Below are 18,175 nucleotides of genomic sequence, written 5' to 3'. Positions count from 1 at the left end.
TTTGCATACACACACACCCACACACACACACACACACACATATATATATATATATGTGTATATATATATATATATATATATATATGTGTTATATTCAGCAGCAAAACAGAATAGAAGAAAAAAAAACTATGCTCCATGTACAAGCAGTGCATTTCAATCAAATGCTGCTCCTTGGACATCTGTTTTCCTGAGTGTGGTGGTGTGTACATGTGTGTCTGCTTCAGAAAGCTACTGACGGCGTTACAGAGCTTCGCTCGGCTCGCAGTGCCGATGAGTAATTGAGCAACCTTGCTCCTTCTTTCCGAACAACCCTGCACACAAACAAAACTATTAATCCCCCACAGCTCCAAATGTTATTTTCGATGTTGATCAATAACATCCCAGAAGTAGCGAACGCAGACGTGGGATGGGATTATGAAAAACCTGCTGAAGGATTTATTAGGCTAGCACGGTGACTGTAGCTGAGGACTACAGCTACGGTGCTCCAAGTGGGACCAAATGAAGCCCAGATTGGTTTTGGTTGTTTCTCAGAGCTGTCCGGTCTGAGGCTTGGTGCGGCACAGAGCAGGTGGAAGCAGTAAAACCTTTGATTAGCTGTTTTCTGTGCCGTTTCCCAGAAAAGTTGCAGGTTTACATGAAACACACTTTCTTCCAACTTTATGGTTTTCCCCAACTCATTGTGTCTTCTCCGAGTTGAAGTTCATTGGTAACAAAGCCACTTCTGTCTGTTGTGATTGCTCTGTCAGTGTACAGTGATCATGTTGCTATTCTAGGTGTTTGCCCAAAGCTGCTTCACATCTTAGTGCTTTCTTCTCACCACTCGTCTCTCCTGCTCATTTATAGCCGAGCAGCTGCGAGTTCATCATTTACCTCCTTTGTATAAAATTTTACTTTTTAGAAAATAATAAAGTGTAATATTAAGGATATAATGAAGTATACCAGTACAGTTCTGTATCATCACAAAGATAATATATATTTTTTTCTTTTTTTCCCTCTCTCTCTGTTATTTTTATGTAAATACATTTGGTTGTGTAAAGATGTGTTTTTATAGATTGTTGAGTTATGCTTCATTGTTTATGGTACACTGAATTGACTTTTGAAAGAAAGGGTAAACTACAAGATTTCTTCTTCAAACCACTCCTTTTCATTCAAAACTTTTAAACTGAATGAATGAAATAAACAAATAACTTCTGAAGCAGCAGCCCAACACTGCTGTCCATATCTGTCAGGTCAAAGGTTGCATACCGTCTCCTACATGTTGGGTGGATCAGAGGTTCTTGTAATCTGACACCTAAGCAGGCTTATCTACATGTGTTAAGAGAAATTAACTATTGATTATTTAATTTCCCTCTGGGATCAATAAGTGGTTTAGGGCAGTGTTGTTGACTTTTTTTATTTTTTGAATTTTTACATCGTTGCGGAGGAATCCTGGCCTTTGTACCTGAATCTACAAAATGTTGGTATGGAGAAGTGGTTTTGAGGACCAGAAGGTGCAGTCAAACTCCAAGTCTTCACCATATTGAAAAAATGTAATTGGCCACCAAAAACAGGAACAAGTCATCAGGGTGCAAATTGAGAAAAAGAAAGAAAAACCCATTCCTGAGAAAATAACAATTTTATGATTTTTTTTATTTTATTTTATTTTATTTTTTTGCAAAATATACCAGTTGAAGTCATGAAGAAATCACCTCGTGTTTAAATAACAGTTTCAGATGTTTCAAAATGGTAAACTTTGTGATGGCTGTAGAATTCTTGACTGTGCAGTCAACAACTGATGGCCTCAATAACATGCACAGAGTGACAAATGTATTGGCAAGTAGAGCATTTTAAAATGGTTATCCTTTTTAGCAATGTCTCAAAAATATAATAAATGATTAAGTTCATACATCACATCCCTGGTAGATGGTAAGGCTCTGGGAGTTGATGAGCATCCACTTCTGGGAAGATTGGCAAAAAGGTCAAAATGATTGTGTTTAAGATTCCCCGATATTGGCACGTGTCATAAGGAAGAACGCACGTGTTCTCAGAAACCTTTAGTGAGGCAGTTTATGGATCAAGCAGATATTTAATCTATAAAAATATAACACATTTCCAAGGCATGAAGTGCTAAAAGATGAGATGGAAGCTTCTTAACAGCTGCAGTCTGAAAGAGTTGTCACTGTTCTTTCGGTTTTCTCTGTGAATTCTCCCGATCATCACCCATTTAGTACCTAATGACCCTGAAACCCGTCGATACTCGGCAGCCAACTGCAGTGTGTTCTCTGCTGGCATATGCAGTGAGGGTTCCAAGTTCATTGGTTCTCAATCTGCTTCAATCACCTCTTTAATCAATAAACTGCCGTTTCAAACTGTAACTGTAGCAGGGTAAATCTAACACTCCCAGTTCCCTGAAGAACATTTTCACTCTTCTCTCTTGCAGGCAATAGTCGATCATTTTGAAGACCAGAGCTGTCCTGTGAGTGAGCGCCTCAAAGTGTTCTACTGCTGCCAAGTACCGCCCAGATGGGCCGTCCAGGTATCTCACACACACACACACACACACACACACACACACACACACACACACACACACACACACACACACACACACACACACACACACACACACACACACACACACGCACACACACACACACACACACACACACGGCATGTACAACAGCTCAACTCACACTTCATGGTTTTCTGTTACTTCATCATTCACTCTGTCATCTTTAGGTGCGTTTCCACTAGAGCAGGGGTCTCCAACTCCAGTCCTCAGAAGCTGCTGTCCTGCCTGCACACACCTGAATCAGATGACTGGTTGGTTGACAGGCCTCTGTAGAGCTGAATATACAGTAGAGTTCTGTATCATCACAAAGGTAATATATATTTTCTTTGTGATGAAAGAAAATATATATTTTCTTCCAACTTGGTTGAACCGAGTTTTGGTTCAACCAAACGGCTGAACCAAAACTCGGCCGTTTGGTTCAGGTGTGTTGGCGAGAGGATGCCTCTGAAAGTTGCAGGCCAGCAGCTGTCCAGGACGGGAGTTGGAACAGCCTAAAATGATCAAGAGGAACATTTTCCAGGAACCAGACTAGTTTTTGTGTGTGTGTGCGTGCGGGCGTGTGTGTGTGTGTGTGTGTGTGTGTGTGTGTGTGCGTGTGCGTGTGCATGTGTGTGTGCGCGCGTTTGTTTGTAATACCTTGTGGGGACGATTTTCCTGACATATACTACGTTGTTCTGTGCTGCTGTATGAAGTTTATGCTCCTGATTGCTGTGAGATGCCTCTGACTTTGAAGTGAGCGTAACTCAATTCAACGTTGAGTTGCGGCGTCACCGATGTCTCTTCCCATCTTTACCCTTAAAGCAGTAGAAAACATGAGTCTCTCTCAAAAGTTACAGCCATCCCTTCCTTTCCAAGGACTTCATAGCAACTCTGTCAGTTATAAAGCATTATAACTGTGACAGAATCATTGGCTGATTATTTTTATTGCGTACACCATGGACAGAGTGGGAACTCCACATGTGGTCAAATACCTTTGCAGTGGGAGGAATTACCTCTCGGTAGAGGTGCAGAAAAAAATGTATTCTGTAAAGAATTGCACTTCCCATTTCTGGGTATTCCGAATCGATTCAAAATTCTCAAAAATCCATTTTAAAATCTGTTTAAGTTCACATTATGCATCCACTTAGCCACTGTAGAACGCCGTCTCTCGCCCACAGAGGCAAGAGATATTTTTTTATTTAAGAAAAAGCCAGGTAGCTAAGCTAACCTAACGCCAGTCATTTAAGTTACAGAATTATATGCAGAAAGCTAGTTTTGTTTAAAAATCATCTGATGGTATTTGAAGCACCTTATGGAATCAGTATATTTGTCTACACTGTCTTTACCTGTTATCACATAATTGAAGCAGAATCTCTAGAGCGTTTGAACAGGTAAATTGATTTCTGAGTTAAAAATAGTTTCTGAATTGACTAATAATTGGAACCGAATCGCTAGACTCTGAAAGATTCACATCTCTACGTCTCAGTGTCTGGCCCTGTTTTGGCAGCGGGCTTCAGTGAGCGTTCTGTGGAAAACAGTTCTGGTTCTCATAGCCGAAACTAACCTCAGCTTATTTTCAGTGAGTTTTCTGTTCTTACGGTGGAACCCTATAAAACAACCCCTAACAGACGGCGAGGAAGCTCTGCTGCACACGTGAAGTCTAAAGAGAGATTTGTTGAACCTTAACGTAGCAGCAGAGCTACGAAGAGGAATTTTACATTGCTCAGAATAAAGGAAGCAAGTAAAATAAGAGTAGTAAGCAGAATCTGTGATAGATAGAATAAGACGTGTCGAGGAGATTAAAAAAGGAAGGGGAGGATGTCGGGAGGGGAGGAGGCAGCAACTGGCAGCATGTAATAACTGATCCAGCAATAAAGCTGGAATGGAAGAGTGTGCATCGGTGTTTGGGGACCTGACAGAGGCTGAGGGGGAGCAGTGCAGCAATCAGCTGCAGCAGGCGTGGAACAAAGCACCAAAGGCCTTTTTATGGCTGAGAGGAGAACATCATTCATTTCTGTACCGCTTGGCGTTCCTATATCATGGTTCTGTGCATTTAACATAGGATGTGTTATTGCTGCTGATAAGTTGGTAAAAGATCTGCTTTCTGTTGATGGTGAGAGGAGTAGAGGTTAATGAGTGGAGTGACGGGGTTTGGGCTGGTTCTGCTCTGCAGAAGCTGCTGGCCAGCCTGCTGATAGACCTGGGCTGCATCAGCTCAGCTCTGCTGCTCTACCAGCAGCTGCAGCTGTGGGAGGACGCCGTGGTCTGCTACGAGAAGCTGGGCCAGCACGGAAAGGTACGCCCACACACACACACACGCACACGCACGCACGCACACACACGCACACACGCACGCGCGCGCACACACACACACACATATGCAGTTGTGTTTTCATGACTTGTGAGGATTTCATATCGACTTCCATTCATTTTCTTCAGCCTAACTCTAACTATAATCCTAAACCCTAACCGTCACAGATCTAACCCCAACCCAAAAACAACATTTCCCCGTAGGGAACCAAGAAAATGTCCCCACAAGGAGCAATGGTCCCCACACCCCCACATTGTAGACAGAAATAGGTTCTCATAAGGATATAAAAACCTGGTACACACACACACACACACACACATGCACACGCACTCAAAAAGTATCTTCATCTCTCAACCTGAACAACTTCGTTTACTTTCAAAATGACTTCAGGAGTGTTTAAAAATCTGCCCTGCAGGGGAGACGTATTAGAATAGAATCTGCTTTATCGTCCCACAGTGGGGAAGTGGATATCCACACAGACAGTGAAACTAAAGTAAGAATAAGACTGTACATGAGGGACACTTTTACAACCTAAAAATAATATGACTATGCTACAAAAAAAACTAGCATAATAGGATTAAAAGCCATGTGCAAGTGATTGTTGCTACATTTGGATTAAAAAGCCCAGAGAACACAGTCCCAACAGGGCGGTACGGCGGTGGCAGCATCATGGCTTTTTGTGGTTACTTTTGGTGCAGGATGAACTGGTAGACCTAGTAAGAGAGATGACATCACAGGTGTCGTCTCTGTCATGTGGAAGCTTTAAAACAACATCGCAGTACACCGGCAATTAAAGCTGGGCTACAGCTGGGCTTTCTACATGGAGACGGACTCTAAACAGAAATCGGCTTAATCAATATTTTTGAAGTGACCATCATCACAAAGCCCTGATCTTAAAGCCGTAGAAGATTTGTGAGCAGAGCTGAAAAGGTGTGTGTTAGAGAGAACCTGACACCAGTCCTGTATGGAGGAATATTTTAGCAAACCATTGTGAGAAGTTTGTGGGAATGCATATACTTTAGAAAACTTTAGAAAAATCGGTAAAAAAAAAAAAAAAAATCTGTTATTCTGATCCTAACCAGTCTGAAACAGGAAAGACTTAGTCTAATTTAATGTTAGATGATGAGCGTCTTTTTAAAGAACGTATGTAAATATGCAGTCTCAGCTATATTTCGTTTTTAGCTACACCTCATGCATAATCTTCTGTTTCGGAACATTGAATTAAAAAAAAAAAAAAAAAGTCTTGTTCCTGCTTGAAGCCAGATGAACTGCTGTAACATGGGTCAGATCCCAGTCTTTGTGCTGAGAGAGATTAGTGCAGCCTGTCCAATCAGATCACACCCAGCTGGACGTCTGCCCGCTGGGGGAGCTGTCGCTGCATCGTCGCTGGTGGAGCCCAGAGAGCGTTTAATACCCAACACTTTGTCCCGACGGGACCGCCCCTCTCCCTGATCCTACTGCTTTCAGCGACGCACCGGGCCAGGAAGTCAGACAACTTAATGTGCCGTCTGATCTGGAAGATGCAGGCCTGCCCTTTTCCTTCCAGTTTCTAATAATGTGCTGGATATTTCTTAACATTTTTGGTTTACTTCCTGCTTCTCCTTAGATATTTATCCGACCAACAAACTCTCCATGACAACTGGATGTGTCTTTCTACAGGGTTGTATAAGAAATGAGAAGCTACTCATTGTATAAATAACTTACAAATAACTTGCCGCCAGTGATTTTCCAATCGGAGGCTTGTTACTGTAGGGTTAGTTAAATCCAGGTGGTGATTTTTTTGGCCATACCGTGATTTTTTTTGTTATTGTTATTTGCCTTATGAAGACCTATTCTGTTCTTCATTTGTGTGTTCTTTTATATTGTATATTCTGTGTTATGGTCCTTATCTGGAAACCCCCATCAGGTCTTCCAGCTCGGTGCAGGTGGTGTTGTTTGGGATCTGCCCCTGGGATCTGCCCCTGGGATCTGCCCCTGGGATCTGCCCCTGGCCCATATTTCTGTGGATGTTTTTAGAAATTCAAAATGACGTCCTTACTCAGAAGTTCTTCCGGTATTATTTAATCACATCACCATTTTGTCTTTGGGTTTTCTTTTTCTTTTAAATCCACATTCATTTTTGTTGGATTTAAAAAAAACAAACCTCAACAAACATGTGATGACTTTTCCCACAGATCTTCTGTTTGAAGTGCCAGCTGTTCAGGTCAGACTCGTCTCAAGCTGTTCCAGCTGTTCTTTTGTTTTTAAAGCAGAGCTTAGAGTACTCATCACTCTGACCGGAAGATACGAGACCAACCTGAACTCTGCTCTGATGCCTGGCCTCTATAAAGATTCAGGCTTTTATTTCCACATCTACCTAAATGAAAAACACGACCATGAGGCTGTTGTCAGCTTTTGGTGGAAGTGCTCTGTCTGTCGGACGCAGGCTCAGAGTGCAGATGTGCAGACGTGACGTAAGTGCTGATTCTGATCCCTGGCCTCGCTCCGACTCCTCAGGTCCGGAGCTCTTGGTGCCATCTGGGCTTTCTGCCAGCTCTTTTTATTTAATTACATCATCCCTTGTCTCTCCAATTAGATTACCCTGCTTGCCTCTGGCTCATAATGAAAGTCTCCTTTCCCTCCCTTTGCCCTGGCTGTGGTGGTCCCAGCCAATAGTCTGTTATGCTCTGACTGCGCTCCAAAGCAACAAGGTAATCCATTTGTCTGGAGTGGTTTGGTCTCCGTCCAATGTTGCTTCTCCTGTTTCCACTGCTGTCCTCTTCTTTCACTCAGACACATGGTAGTGAGCAGTAATGTTCCTGGACAATAGAAATGTTGAGCGCTGCTCAGCGGTGTGTATCTTCCTCCAGCTCTCTTTGTATTGAATCGAGGTTTGGATCTACTCCAGGGAACAGAATGACCTTTGTGAATGGACTGCAGTCATGTCATGTTTCTGTCTGCAGGACTCTTCCTCCTTCACCTCCTCTCCTCCTGTTTTCTTTGCGGTATTAACAGATATTTGTGCAGCACGGCCATTCATCATTGATGCCGGACCTCTGATAAGTTTTCTTCAGAGCACCCGCACTGTGTGCTGCGTGTCTTTTTAGTTTCAGCTCCAGGCAGTCCAGCCTGGTGCTAAAGCCCTCTGGTTGATGATCAGCCTCAGATAAAGCTGCCCTCTCTCCCATGTTTCCAACACTTTAATTCAGACTTTAAGAAAAAAATGAAATTGAAAGTTTCAGATTACAGCAGATGAGCTTTGAGGACAACTTGACTGACTGGGCATTCTAATCAGAGGTGGTCTCTGTAAACATGGTTGTTGAAAATATTTTTACAAGCAAGTCAACTTCATAAAACAAATTAGTGATAGACCAGAAACCAGCAATAAAAGCAACGATCTGATACCAGTACAATGAAGGGGAAGAAACTTTTAAGAAGACTTCCCAGTACTTCCCAATAACAAGTTGGATGGGTTTTTTTTCTGAAAATATTTATCTCAAAGGTCTAAAGACATTAGATGTCTGAAATCTTGGAGCAAGGGATTATAAACCAGCTTATTATACAAAGACTTTAGTCATTAAACTCATAACTTTTTTCCATAGCGCAGTCCCTCCAGTTCTTAGCAATTCCATGATGGTGGAAATTCATATAAATCAGCAGATCCCACATTTTTTCTGTGTGTTAATGCATAATTGTGAGTTCATTGCAAATTTCCCGCAAAAATTGGTCAAAAATATTGACGTGACTGCTAACTCCCACCTGCAGGTGGCAATATTTCTTAGTTTTCTTCCTCCAGCTCCCTCAGTCTTACTTGATGTCAAATTTTTAATCTACGAGTGACAATATCGAGCTACTTACGTTCTTAGAACAGTTTTATTCGCATCTTCTCCTTTATGCGTAAATTTGAGAAAGGGTTTAGTGACGAAAAAAAAAAACATTACAAAATTCCTAGGAAATATTCCTATAGTAGCTTCACGAAATTATTGATTTTTGTTGCAAAAAAAATCACATTAAACAGAGGGGCTGATGCAGGAAAACATCTATTTTATCATTAGTTTTGCTCTTTCACTGTATCTATGCTGGATGTTCTTCAGATAAAAGCTCTTTTTTTATGTGCTGGTTCTTTAACCTTGCAGACCAGCCACTGTTCTCCGGTTTGCCATATTGTATTTCTCGTCTCACCATTTGCTCAGGCTGAGGAGATTGTGCGCAGAGAGCTGGAGAAGAAGGAGACTCCGAGTCTGTACTGTTTGCTTGGAGACATCCTGAACGAGCATCAGTACTACGACCGGGCGTGGGAGCTGTCGGGACGGAGGAGCGCCAGAGCCATGCGCTCCAAGGCTCTGCTGCACCTCCGGGCCAAGGACTTCCAGCAGTGTGTGGACTGCTTTGAGCAGTCGCTGAAAATCAACACCATGCAGGTGATTGGAGAGATTTCTCACTTTGTTCCATATGCAGTTGAGGCCTGTCACAATAAACAATACATCAATTAATCGCATGATAAATTAAAATGAGTTCAATAATTTTCATTTCCAAAATTTATCGTTTTTCTCTTTCTACCATAAACTGGGTGATAAGAGTCTTCAATCTGGTGTTTTGGCTTTACTGGCCCCTTTTTTTGAAGGTCAATTTTGTTTACACAGATCTAATTAATTTTATGTTTTTTTTCTGTTGTTTATTTTGAATATTCAGAATGTCTTTCATTTCCAGTATTAAATGTTCATTAAAATTAAAGTTTATTCATCTTGGACAGTGTGTTCTTGCATTATCATGCCATTACCATTATGGTGCTTGAAAATTGTGTCAAAGCAACAATATTATTTTTTATCGCAATAACTTCTGGGACAATTTATTGTCCAGTAAAATTACTCTGTTACTCTTGACGCTCAGACTGGCTCTGATTTCCGGTTCTCCCTCCTCTTGCAGCTCGGCGTGTGGTTTTCCCTCGGCTGTGCCTACTTCGCTCTGGAGGGCTATGAGGGAGCAGCAAGAGCCTTCCAGAGGTGTGTGGGGCTGGAGCCAGATGTAAGTGTATAAACATCGCACACTGATCATGACCTGTTGGTTTCCTGGCTCCAGGCCTGGTCCGTCCTAGGGCTATCTTCCTGTGTGTGATTGAGCTTCTAAGTCCTTCACCCCAGCCTGATGCTCTAATCAGCTGTCACAGTGGAGCTGATATCTGGGTTCAAGGTTCAAGGTGTCTTTAATATCACCAGGGTGTAATTAGTGTTACAGCCAGCAGAACAAGCATTTACCAACTACAAATACACTAAAAAAAAAGTGATTGTATACATGTAAAAATCATAACTACTAACAGACACACAACGTTCAACAAGAAGTATTACGTAAAATCTGCTTTTTTAAGTTTTACATCACGTTATGATGTTATTCCCTCATCAAAAATGCCTTGAAATTGCCCATATCTGTTTTTATCAAAAATTAATCACATTGGTCTGTACAGCTGCTCAATCTGAGCCAGAGAATAGAGAGGGAGGGGCCAACTTCACAAGTACAATCCACACTGTACTTCTGTGTCAAAGGATATTGAAATGATGCTCCCAGGACACGATTATTTCCCAGTGTTGCACGCTCTTCAGATGTCACCATTCTGTTTGAACGTCCGGGCAACAGTGACGTCATTTGCTATCAGTATGTTGTAGTTTAAGAGGTGAACGGATCACAGCGTACGTTTTCACCAGTGCTGCTTCCTGGTTTAATTCCCTCCACTTCATTTTTCCAACGTCCTTTGAGAATCTCAAAGGCCCCAGTTTCAAAATTCATGTTCTGGATAGGAAATGGTTCTGCCTTGCCCTCAAACCATCTTTAATGTTTCTTTTCTCTTCCCCTCCTCCCCCCTCCCTGCTCACTCACCCCTCTTTCAGAATGCAGAGGCATGGAACAACCTTTCCACAGCCTACATCCGCCTCCAGATGAAGTGAGTATGAGTCTGGGAGCTGCTGAATATGTCTGCCCAGGCAAGACATGTTTGAACTTGTTAGTATTCATAGCAGCATCAGTGATATTCAGGTGGCAGGCAAGAGAATAGGATGGAATGATCCTTTGTTCCCCAGGAGGAATGTATGCATTGCTGCTGCAGCACAGAGCGATGTGGAAGAAAATCCCATAAAAAGCATATATTGTATAAAATTGCACAAAGATAGGTTCACACAATTAGAAGAATAGGAGATGGAAATAAAAACAATGTAGAATACGGCGGCAGGCTTGGATTACTTGTTAGCAAAAGGTATCAACTCAAAGGTCACATTCAGGTAAAGCTGCACAATATTAGGAAAATATGACATTGTGATATTATTGTTTAAAATGACATTAAACGGCATCAAACTCCAATTGTTTCAGTTCGGTTACAGTTTAAGAAATGAACAGGTCGAATGAACCAAATCAATTCAGATTATCTCCACAACAGCCCCAGTGGAGCATTATGGGAAGGTTTATATGGTCAAGAAGCCAAATGTTCAAACCTTGTATCAGTGTGAAACTCCTCACCACTGGACACCAGAGCAGTGGACTCATGTCCAGATCAGTCTCTGTGTGGCAATCCAGTAAACGGGTTTAACGGCTCAGAACCGAGCAAACTTCAAATAAAGCAAAATAACAAATAAAATATCATCATCATCATCATCATATACGTACAGAGTATGTATGCAGTATGCATGTGTACATACATACACACATATAGGTTTGAGACTTTTTTGGAATGCAAGCGAAGCTGCAGCTGTCCCTTCGGCAAATGACTGGCGGAGGTAGAGTTCATCTGGCAGCTTTTCTCTAAACTTCTGACATCATTGTGTTGAAATTCCAACTCGGCAGCGTCAGACACACTCTGACCTCACCTCAGATGTTTGCTTTGACCAGCTGTTGTTCGACATCTTGTGTGGAATGATGAGGAGACGTTTTTTTTTTGTGGTCACATTGTTAGGTAACAGTACATCACAGCAAATCTTTCAAAATACACCATCTTAAAAGGCTTTCTGTCAAAAAAAAAAAAAAAAAGTTTGGGAAATTTTGAGATCAATCTCAGATGTTTTTGAAAAGTTTTGACATTGGAAACTTCCAAATTTTTCTCTAGAAAATGTACTACTCCTATTTTTTTTGTTTTGTTTTTGTTTCTGTCTACAATGGCACTAATGCATCGTAATAGAAAACGTAGGTTTCAAACTGAAGTTCACAACAACCGTCAAGCAAGGAACACGATGGAATGTTTTCCCTGAAACAGAACAGAACCTTAAAGATCCTCTCTGGATTCTCTTCAACCTCTATAAACCTTTTAAATTGTGTATTTTGAAAGATTTGTCGTGATTTACGGTTACCTAAGATTTTTTGGTGGAAGTTTAGCACTAGAGGTGTGCCGATCGATCGGTCACCGATCATAATCGGGCCGATTTTCGTGAAAAAGTGCATGATCGGTGATCGGCGATCATTGGCTCTTGTTGCTGATACCGATCATCTCATTTCGCAGCCTGCCTGTGCAGCTGGTCTCCTCTTTCCTTCACACTGCGCAAACGCGCAGCAACAAATCCTAAGCGATGTGGAACTATAACGCACTGAGTGAATGGGGAAGTTTGCGTGTTGCGGCGGAAAATTGAAGCATGTCAAAATGCATCAACACAATGAAGCTAATACGACATAAAAACAATGCCATACTTGACGGAGATTGGCTACATCGAGGTTCACTGCAGTAAAAAAGACATATGGAGGATCAGATAGCAGGTAAAGCAGCGCACAGCTACAAACACTCACCTGGATTAGCATGACGGTCAGAAAGCTAAACAAATAACCCGCAAAATTATTTAAGTCTTCGAGCTGCGATGTAAGACGCTGGTTCTGCTCTCGCTGTTGAACCGCTGCTACGCTACAGGTAGTAATATTTGACAGACGGAGCTTCGCTTCTGCTCCACCTGGTAGTGACTCACACCGAACCTCTGCTTAAAGCTGCAGCATCTAACTTAAAAAATACATTTTACATATGTTTTAAAACTTTCGCTGTCCTAACATGAGACAGATAATCTCTAAAAAAAATAATCGATCTCCTCCCTGTTCTGCATAATTACTCCGCTCAGTCAGAAACAGCCAATCAGAACTAGCAGTAATCAGCTAGCCGCCATGCTATCAGGAAGTTTTCATTCAGTAACTCTGGATTGTTTATTGTATGGAACCTGTTTTTGCCTTTGAATGTTAAGTTTTATACTTGAATTTTTTTGGCAATGTTGAGAGGTTTTATTTTGGCTCTTTGCATTATTTAGCCTGTTTTGTTTAGTTTTCTTCTTGAAAAAAGTTATTAAAAACAAGTTTTTGTCTAAATTAAGGTGAATTCATGGTTCCTTTTTCCACATAATGTAACCGGTAGTGTTTATGATAAAAATAATAATAATAATAATAATTATAATTATGTGATCGGTATCGGCCCTCATGGGTGATCGGTATCGGTATCGGCAGGAAAAAACCTGATCGGCACATCCCTATTTAGCACTCCTTTTTTTTTCTTATTCATAAAGTCCCCAATACACCATTGAAGTTTTCTGGCTGAAAATGTGAAAACAAAGAAAATCCTGATTACATGATTTGAACAAAAGAGGCAGTTGAGAGAGGTTATTTTCTTGAACAACTACTCCTAACCTGTTGGGTTGAATCCGGGGCTCTTCTGCTTCCTTTCATTGGCTGACAGAACCAAAGCCTTTCGAACCCTGCAAGAGGCCCTGAAATGCAACTACGAGCACTGGCAGATCTGGGAGAACTTCATTGTGGTCAGCATTGACATCGGCGATTTCGCTGAAGCCATCAAGGCGTACCACCGTCTCATGGACCTGAGGGAAAACTACAAAGATGTCCAGGTAAAGAGCTTCATCCCTCAGCAAGAATGATTTCTCATTAGTTTTTAAAAGTTATACATTTAATTTCTGAACTAAGCAGTTAGATTTGGCTTCCCCTCCATATTGTCCGTGTGACACAGCCGTCAGACTAAACCTGGGTCTGAACAAAAAGCTGTTTGTTCTGTCCTGAATGAATCTTGTGCACTGTGGTTACATGATGCAAAGTCTTTAACAGCAGCTGAAGGAGAAGCCTCTCTTACTCCCGTAACAGTGGTTGCATTCTAAGTGGAAACTTTGTGTCGTCCTAATAAATAAAACGGAGCATTCACCAAAACCCTGAACCGTCAGCTTTGTAAACTCACATCTGCTCTCCAGAAACGGTTGAATCCAAGACATACGTCACCAAACTCTTCAGAAACGGCTGTTTTTGGAGAGCGTTTTACTTTACAGCTCTACTTCATAAGGGAGCAGTGTGAGCAGCAACATAATGTAGGTCTTGGTAGGAAACTCGTTAGATAAATCTGTTGCTGCTGTGTTTGACTCTACAGAAGCAGCGGTTTTCTGTAGCGAGCCAGGATGTTAGTTTGACCTTTGACCTCCTAAACACTTAAAACCTGTCGATTTCTGCGTGTTGCGTTAATGTCAAGCATCGAGAAAGTATTTTAAATGTGTATATGAATAGTTTTGTGTGTTTTCCAGCTGTTTTTTCTGTCCAGAAACGGCTGTTTCTGGAGAGTTTGCAGTTCTGGACATTCAGTACATAAGACATTGTTTAGCTTAACTAGATACATTGACTCAGAGAGAAAGATATAGTCTCAGTCAGAATACAAAACAATGCCTTCAATAAATCTATTTCCTTCCCTGTAGTATGTTGTTCACATTGTAAAACTTCATTGCTGCTTAATTGGGAGGATGGCCAGTGAAATGAAATGAAATTCCTTCAGTATTATCCCACCTAACTTCATAATTAGTGGCAGAACATCTGTTCTCTGCACCTCATTTATTTGCTAAATTATTGGGCTTAAATATGTACATTTGTGAAAGCATTTCCAACTTTCTTAATAGGACTTTAAGGTGACTGAGACACTGATTGTTACCGGCTCACTGGCAGAATGTCAGTCTTACATATTGCCAAAAGTATTTGCTCATCCATCCAAATTATCGGAATCAGGTGTTCCACCTCCAGTCGTGAAATTTCCTTGCTCCTAAATATTCCACAGTCGACTGTCAGCTGTATTATAAGAAAATGGAAATGCTTGGGAATGACATCAACTCATCCAGGAAGTTTCAGGCCATGTAAACTGACGGAGCGAGGTCAGCGGATACTGCAGTGCATAGTGTAAAGAGGTCGCCAACTTTCTGCAGAGTCGGTCACTACAGACCTCCAAACTTCATGTGGCCTTGAGATTAACTCAAGAACAGCTTCATGGAATGGGTTTCCACTGCCGAGCAGCTGCATCCAAGAGTGAGACATGATTAAAACACTTCACAGTCATATCTGTAGTTAACAAGCAATGCTAATCCACCTTGTTTACTTTGCCCCTCCTCTTTAAATCTCTGTCCGCTTGTATAGTCAGGAGACTCGGCAGAAAGACATTGGACTCGTCTTTCCACCGAGTCCAACGGCTCGAAATTTTTTCCCATTTGTAGATTCTTCAGATCCTGGTCAGGGCGGTTGTGGAGAATCTGACTGACAGCCAGGGGGCGCAGGCAGGAACCTTGACCCCGAAACTGAAGGAACTTCTTGGCCGTGTCAGTGCGCGCCACAGTAGCGACGCTGAAATATGGCAGCAGTACGCCATGCTGTACGGTGGCGGCCGCAGCTCAAACCCAGACGACAACGACAAGGTTGGTTTCATGCTGGAGCTTTGTTCCTCATATTTCATTGCTGGATTTTTTTTTCTCAGCGTTGCTTTGTTCTTTGTGTTAAATAATTGGGTCAGTAATTGGTTTTTGTTTTGTTATCATTACATTATAAAAACTTTGTAGTCCATCTTAAAATTAAAGGGCTACAAGTGAGAATGTACCAACAAGTGAGAATGTACCAATCCATTTTTTTTTCAATTCTGCACAACATGAGTTTGGTATCGCCCACCGTTAGAGATAAAGAGAGATAGAAAGCTGTAATACTCCACTTGTGAAAGTGGATCAACCTTGATACTCGAACAACAATTCTGAGCGGCAGTCAGCCAGAGAGAACTTGTTAAAAAAAGAGAAAGTGTGGTGAGGTCAGCGGGCGTGGCTTGTGTTTGTCTCCAGGCTCTGCAGTTCCTGTCCAAAGCTCATCGCTGTGAGGTTCAAGCTAGCGGCTGGGAGAAGGACCCTGTTCTTTTCAAGGAGGTGATCAGAAGAGCAATCACCATGGGAGAAGGTGAGAACACACTCAGCTGTGTGTGTACATCACCACTGTTCACACTTTCCACTCATCAAAAGGACAGAATGCAGATGAAAGGATCAGGGAGAAAATGGCAACATGACTAAGGCTCGCAACGTTTCATCTGAATGAAGCACCTCTGAAACAATTTCTTGTGCAATGATGAGACAACAACGGAGATGTTGGGCCATAATGTGATTCTCCATGTCTGGAGAAAAAGCAGCAACACCAGCTGGTAAACATGGCGGTGGAGGGATGATGTTTTGGGACCATTTACAGGAAATGATTTGGGAACCTTGCAGTATCCGATGAACTCTTCAGTACACCATTCTTGGCCCAATCATCCCACACATTGGGGATAAAAATGAATAAAAATGTCTCATTTCCACATACACATCTTTTCATAACTTCCTCTTCTGTATAAAACAGCAGGAACTTGACGTGTTCAAACTCATCCATGATCCCTTGGTGACTAACAGCCTGGACACCAGCATCTTGTTTTTCCAACAGTTGACTTTTTTGAGGGCTTGTTGCTAAAAGCTCAGTTTGAGGCTGGCATCTTCTCATTATCACAATGCTCAAATATCATTTTCAGTCTATAGTCTGACTCCTTTAATTAATAATTTTTGTTTTTGTTACAATCTTTTTTTGTTTTTTTGTTTTGTTTTAACAGGTAGGTGGTTACTTTAGCTGATTCTTCTCTGTATGATGACCTTCTGGCCTCCATGCTGTCATACTGCATTCATAAATCTGCTTATGTACTATTAATGTTTTTTTTTTTAGGTTTGGCAAAGAATTTCAGATTGGATCCTCCTAGTTTTAGCCCAACAGCAGAACACAAAACCTAATCAGTTTAAGATTTAAAGTCTTAAAGATCTTCCTTTCATTGTAGCGTTCAATACACCAGCAGTCACTAGTGAACCTGCAGACTGAAACTGAAGGGCTCTGAGGGGACAATGTGAGCCATACGTTCTTATGGAATAATGTGTGTGTGAATATTTTTTCATTTCTACTTTGGATTTTACAGGAAGTCCCCCCCAAAAAACCTGCAGAATTTCAAAACAGCTAAAGACCTGAGTGACTTTTCAGAACATTCAGAACAAAAGTTACAATACTCCAAAATAGTAACAAATACATATTCTGGTCCTCACTTCTACTGGTAACCCATGGATACCATCCAGGCAAAGCTGTCTACTAGTTAGACTGTGCCCACTGTATTCAAGCCCTGATTTCCAATTCAGATGCAACAGGCTTCATTAGTAACATTTGTGACCTCCCCCTGCCTCTCTGCCTCTGTCTCTCAGTGAGCATCAGCTGCAGTGAGAAGAAGACGAATCCAGCAGAATCTCTCCAGATGCTGTCGTCCAGCCGCCTCAGCCTCCGGAGTCTAGCCACCAAAGCCAAGGTGACTTCCTGAGAGGTCACCGAACACACACACACACACACACACCCCCACACACACACACACACATACACACACACACACACACACCCCCACACCCCCCCCCCCCACACACACACACACACACACACACACACACACACACACACACACACACCTCACTTCTGGTTGAGAGTTCATTCAGTCAGCAGACACTTAATACAGTTTGGAGTGAACGCTGAACTCAGTAATTGTGGTTGGAATGACAGTAGCATGCAGCTGATTGTCTGTAATGCAATAAGGAGACTAGTACATGTTTAATGCTTTCTGCATTGTGGTCTTGCAGCAAATCCACACAGATGTTGCGACGGGTGAAGTCCATGCCGATCTACGGGACGGCGTTGCCGCTCTGGAACGGCTTATCTCAGATCTGCAGGAGCTGAGTGGGAGGCTGCGGAACCAGGCCCAGTGATGCAAACTGCATCTTTATCATGACGTTTTTATACCTTCATGTCCACAATATAATGTAAATGCTTGTTTTAAGGTATCAAGAAGTAAACTTGATAATTAAATGCTTCATGTGTTCATTCTTCATTCTGCAAATAATGAAGTTGAAACCAGTTATTGACACACGAAAGGTCAACTTAGATACCAGGCTTCTTTTCATTTACTGAATGCCAGAATATTAAATACTTGCTACAAAATCTCCCCAACCTTCCCTAGTTGAGCTCCCCAGTTTTTCTGTCTGCAGAACCTGTAGGTGCTAAACTAT

The 18,175-nt window shown here is 41.8% G+C and overlaps 1 protein-coding gene across 2 annotated transcripts in view; it reads left to right on the top strand.

Moving 5' to 3' along the window:
• ttc27 (tetratricopeptide repeat domain 27) overlaps nucleotides 1-17,975 on the top strand; it is a 46,107-nt gene extending 28,132 nt beyond the window's left edge. For both annotated transcript variants that reach the window (XM_088012936.1, XM_088012935.1), the window contains 10 exons: nucleotides 2,420-2,515; nucleotides 4,704-4,826; nucleotides 9,014-9,241; nucleotides 9,747-9,845; nucleotides 10,703-10,755; nucleotides 13,504-13,669; nucleotides 15,299-15,496; nucleotides 15,908-16,019; nucleotides 17,327-17,427; nucleotides 17,750-17,975. In XM_088012936.1, the coding sequence (XP_087869062.1) occupies nucleotides 2,420-2,515; nucleotides 4,704-4,826; nucleotides 9,014-9,241; nucleotides 9,747-9,845; nucleotides 10,703-10,755; nucleotides 13,504-13,669; nucleotides 15,299-15,496; nucleotides 15,908-16,019; nucleotides 17,327-17,427; nucleotides 17,750-17,875 (1,302 nt within the window). In that variant the 3' untranslated portion in view covers nucleotides 17,876-17,975. The remainder of the gene's footprint in view (nucleotides 1-2,419; nucleotides 2,516-4,703; nucleotides 4,827-9,013; nucleotides 9,242-9,746; nucleotides 9,846-10,702; nucleotides 10,756-13,503; nucleotides 13,670-15,298; nucleotides 15,497-15,907; nucleotides 16,020-17,326; nucleotides 17,428-17,749) is intronic.
• Nucleotides 17,976-18,175: the final 200 nt, after the last annotated feature.

Source organism: Poecilia mexicana, unplaced genomic scaffold (assembly GCF_051168715.1).
Source record: "Poecilia mexicana isolate PSO_F unplaced genomic scaffold, ASM5116871v1 scaffold_15, whole genome shotgun sequence".
Classification (NCBI taxonomy): Eukaryota; Metazoa; Chordata; class Actinopteri; order Cyprinodontiformes; family Poeciliidae; genus Poecilia; species Poecilia mexicana.
Note: the sequence above shows the minus strand (reverse complement) of the source record. Positions and strands in the feature narration are given on the sequence as shown.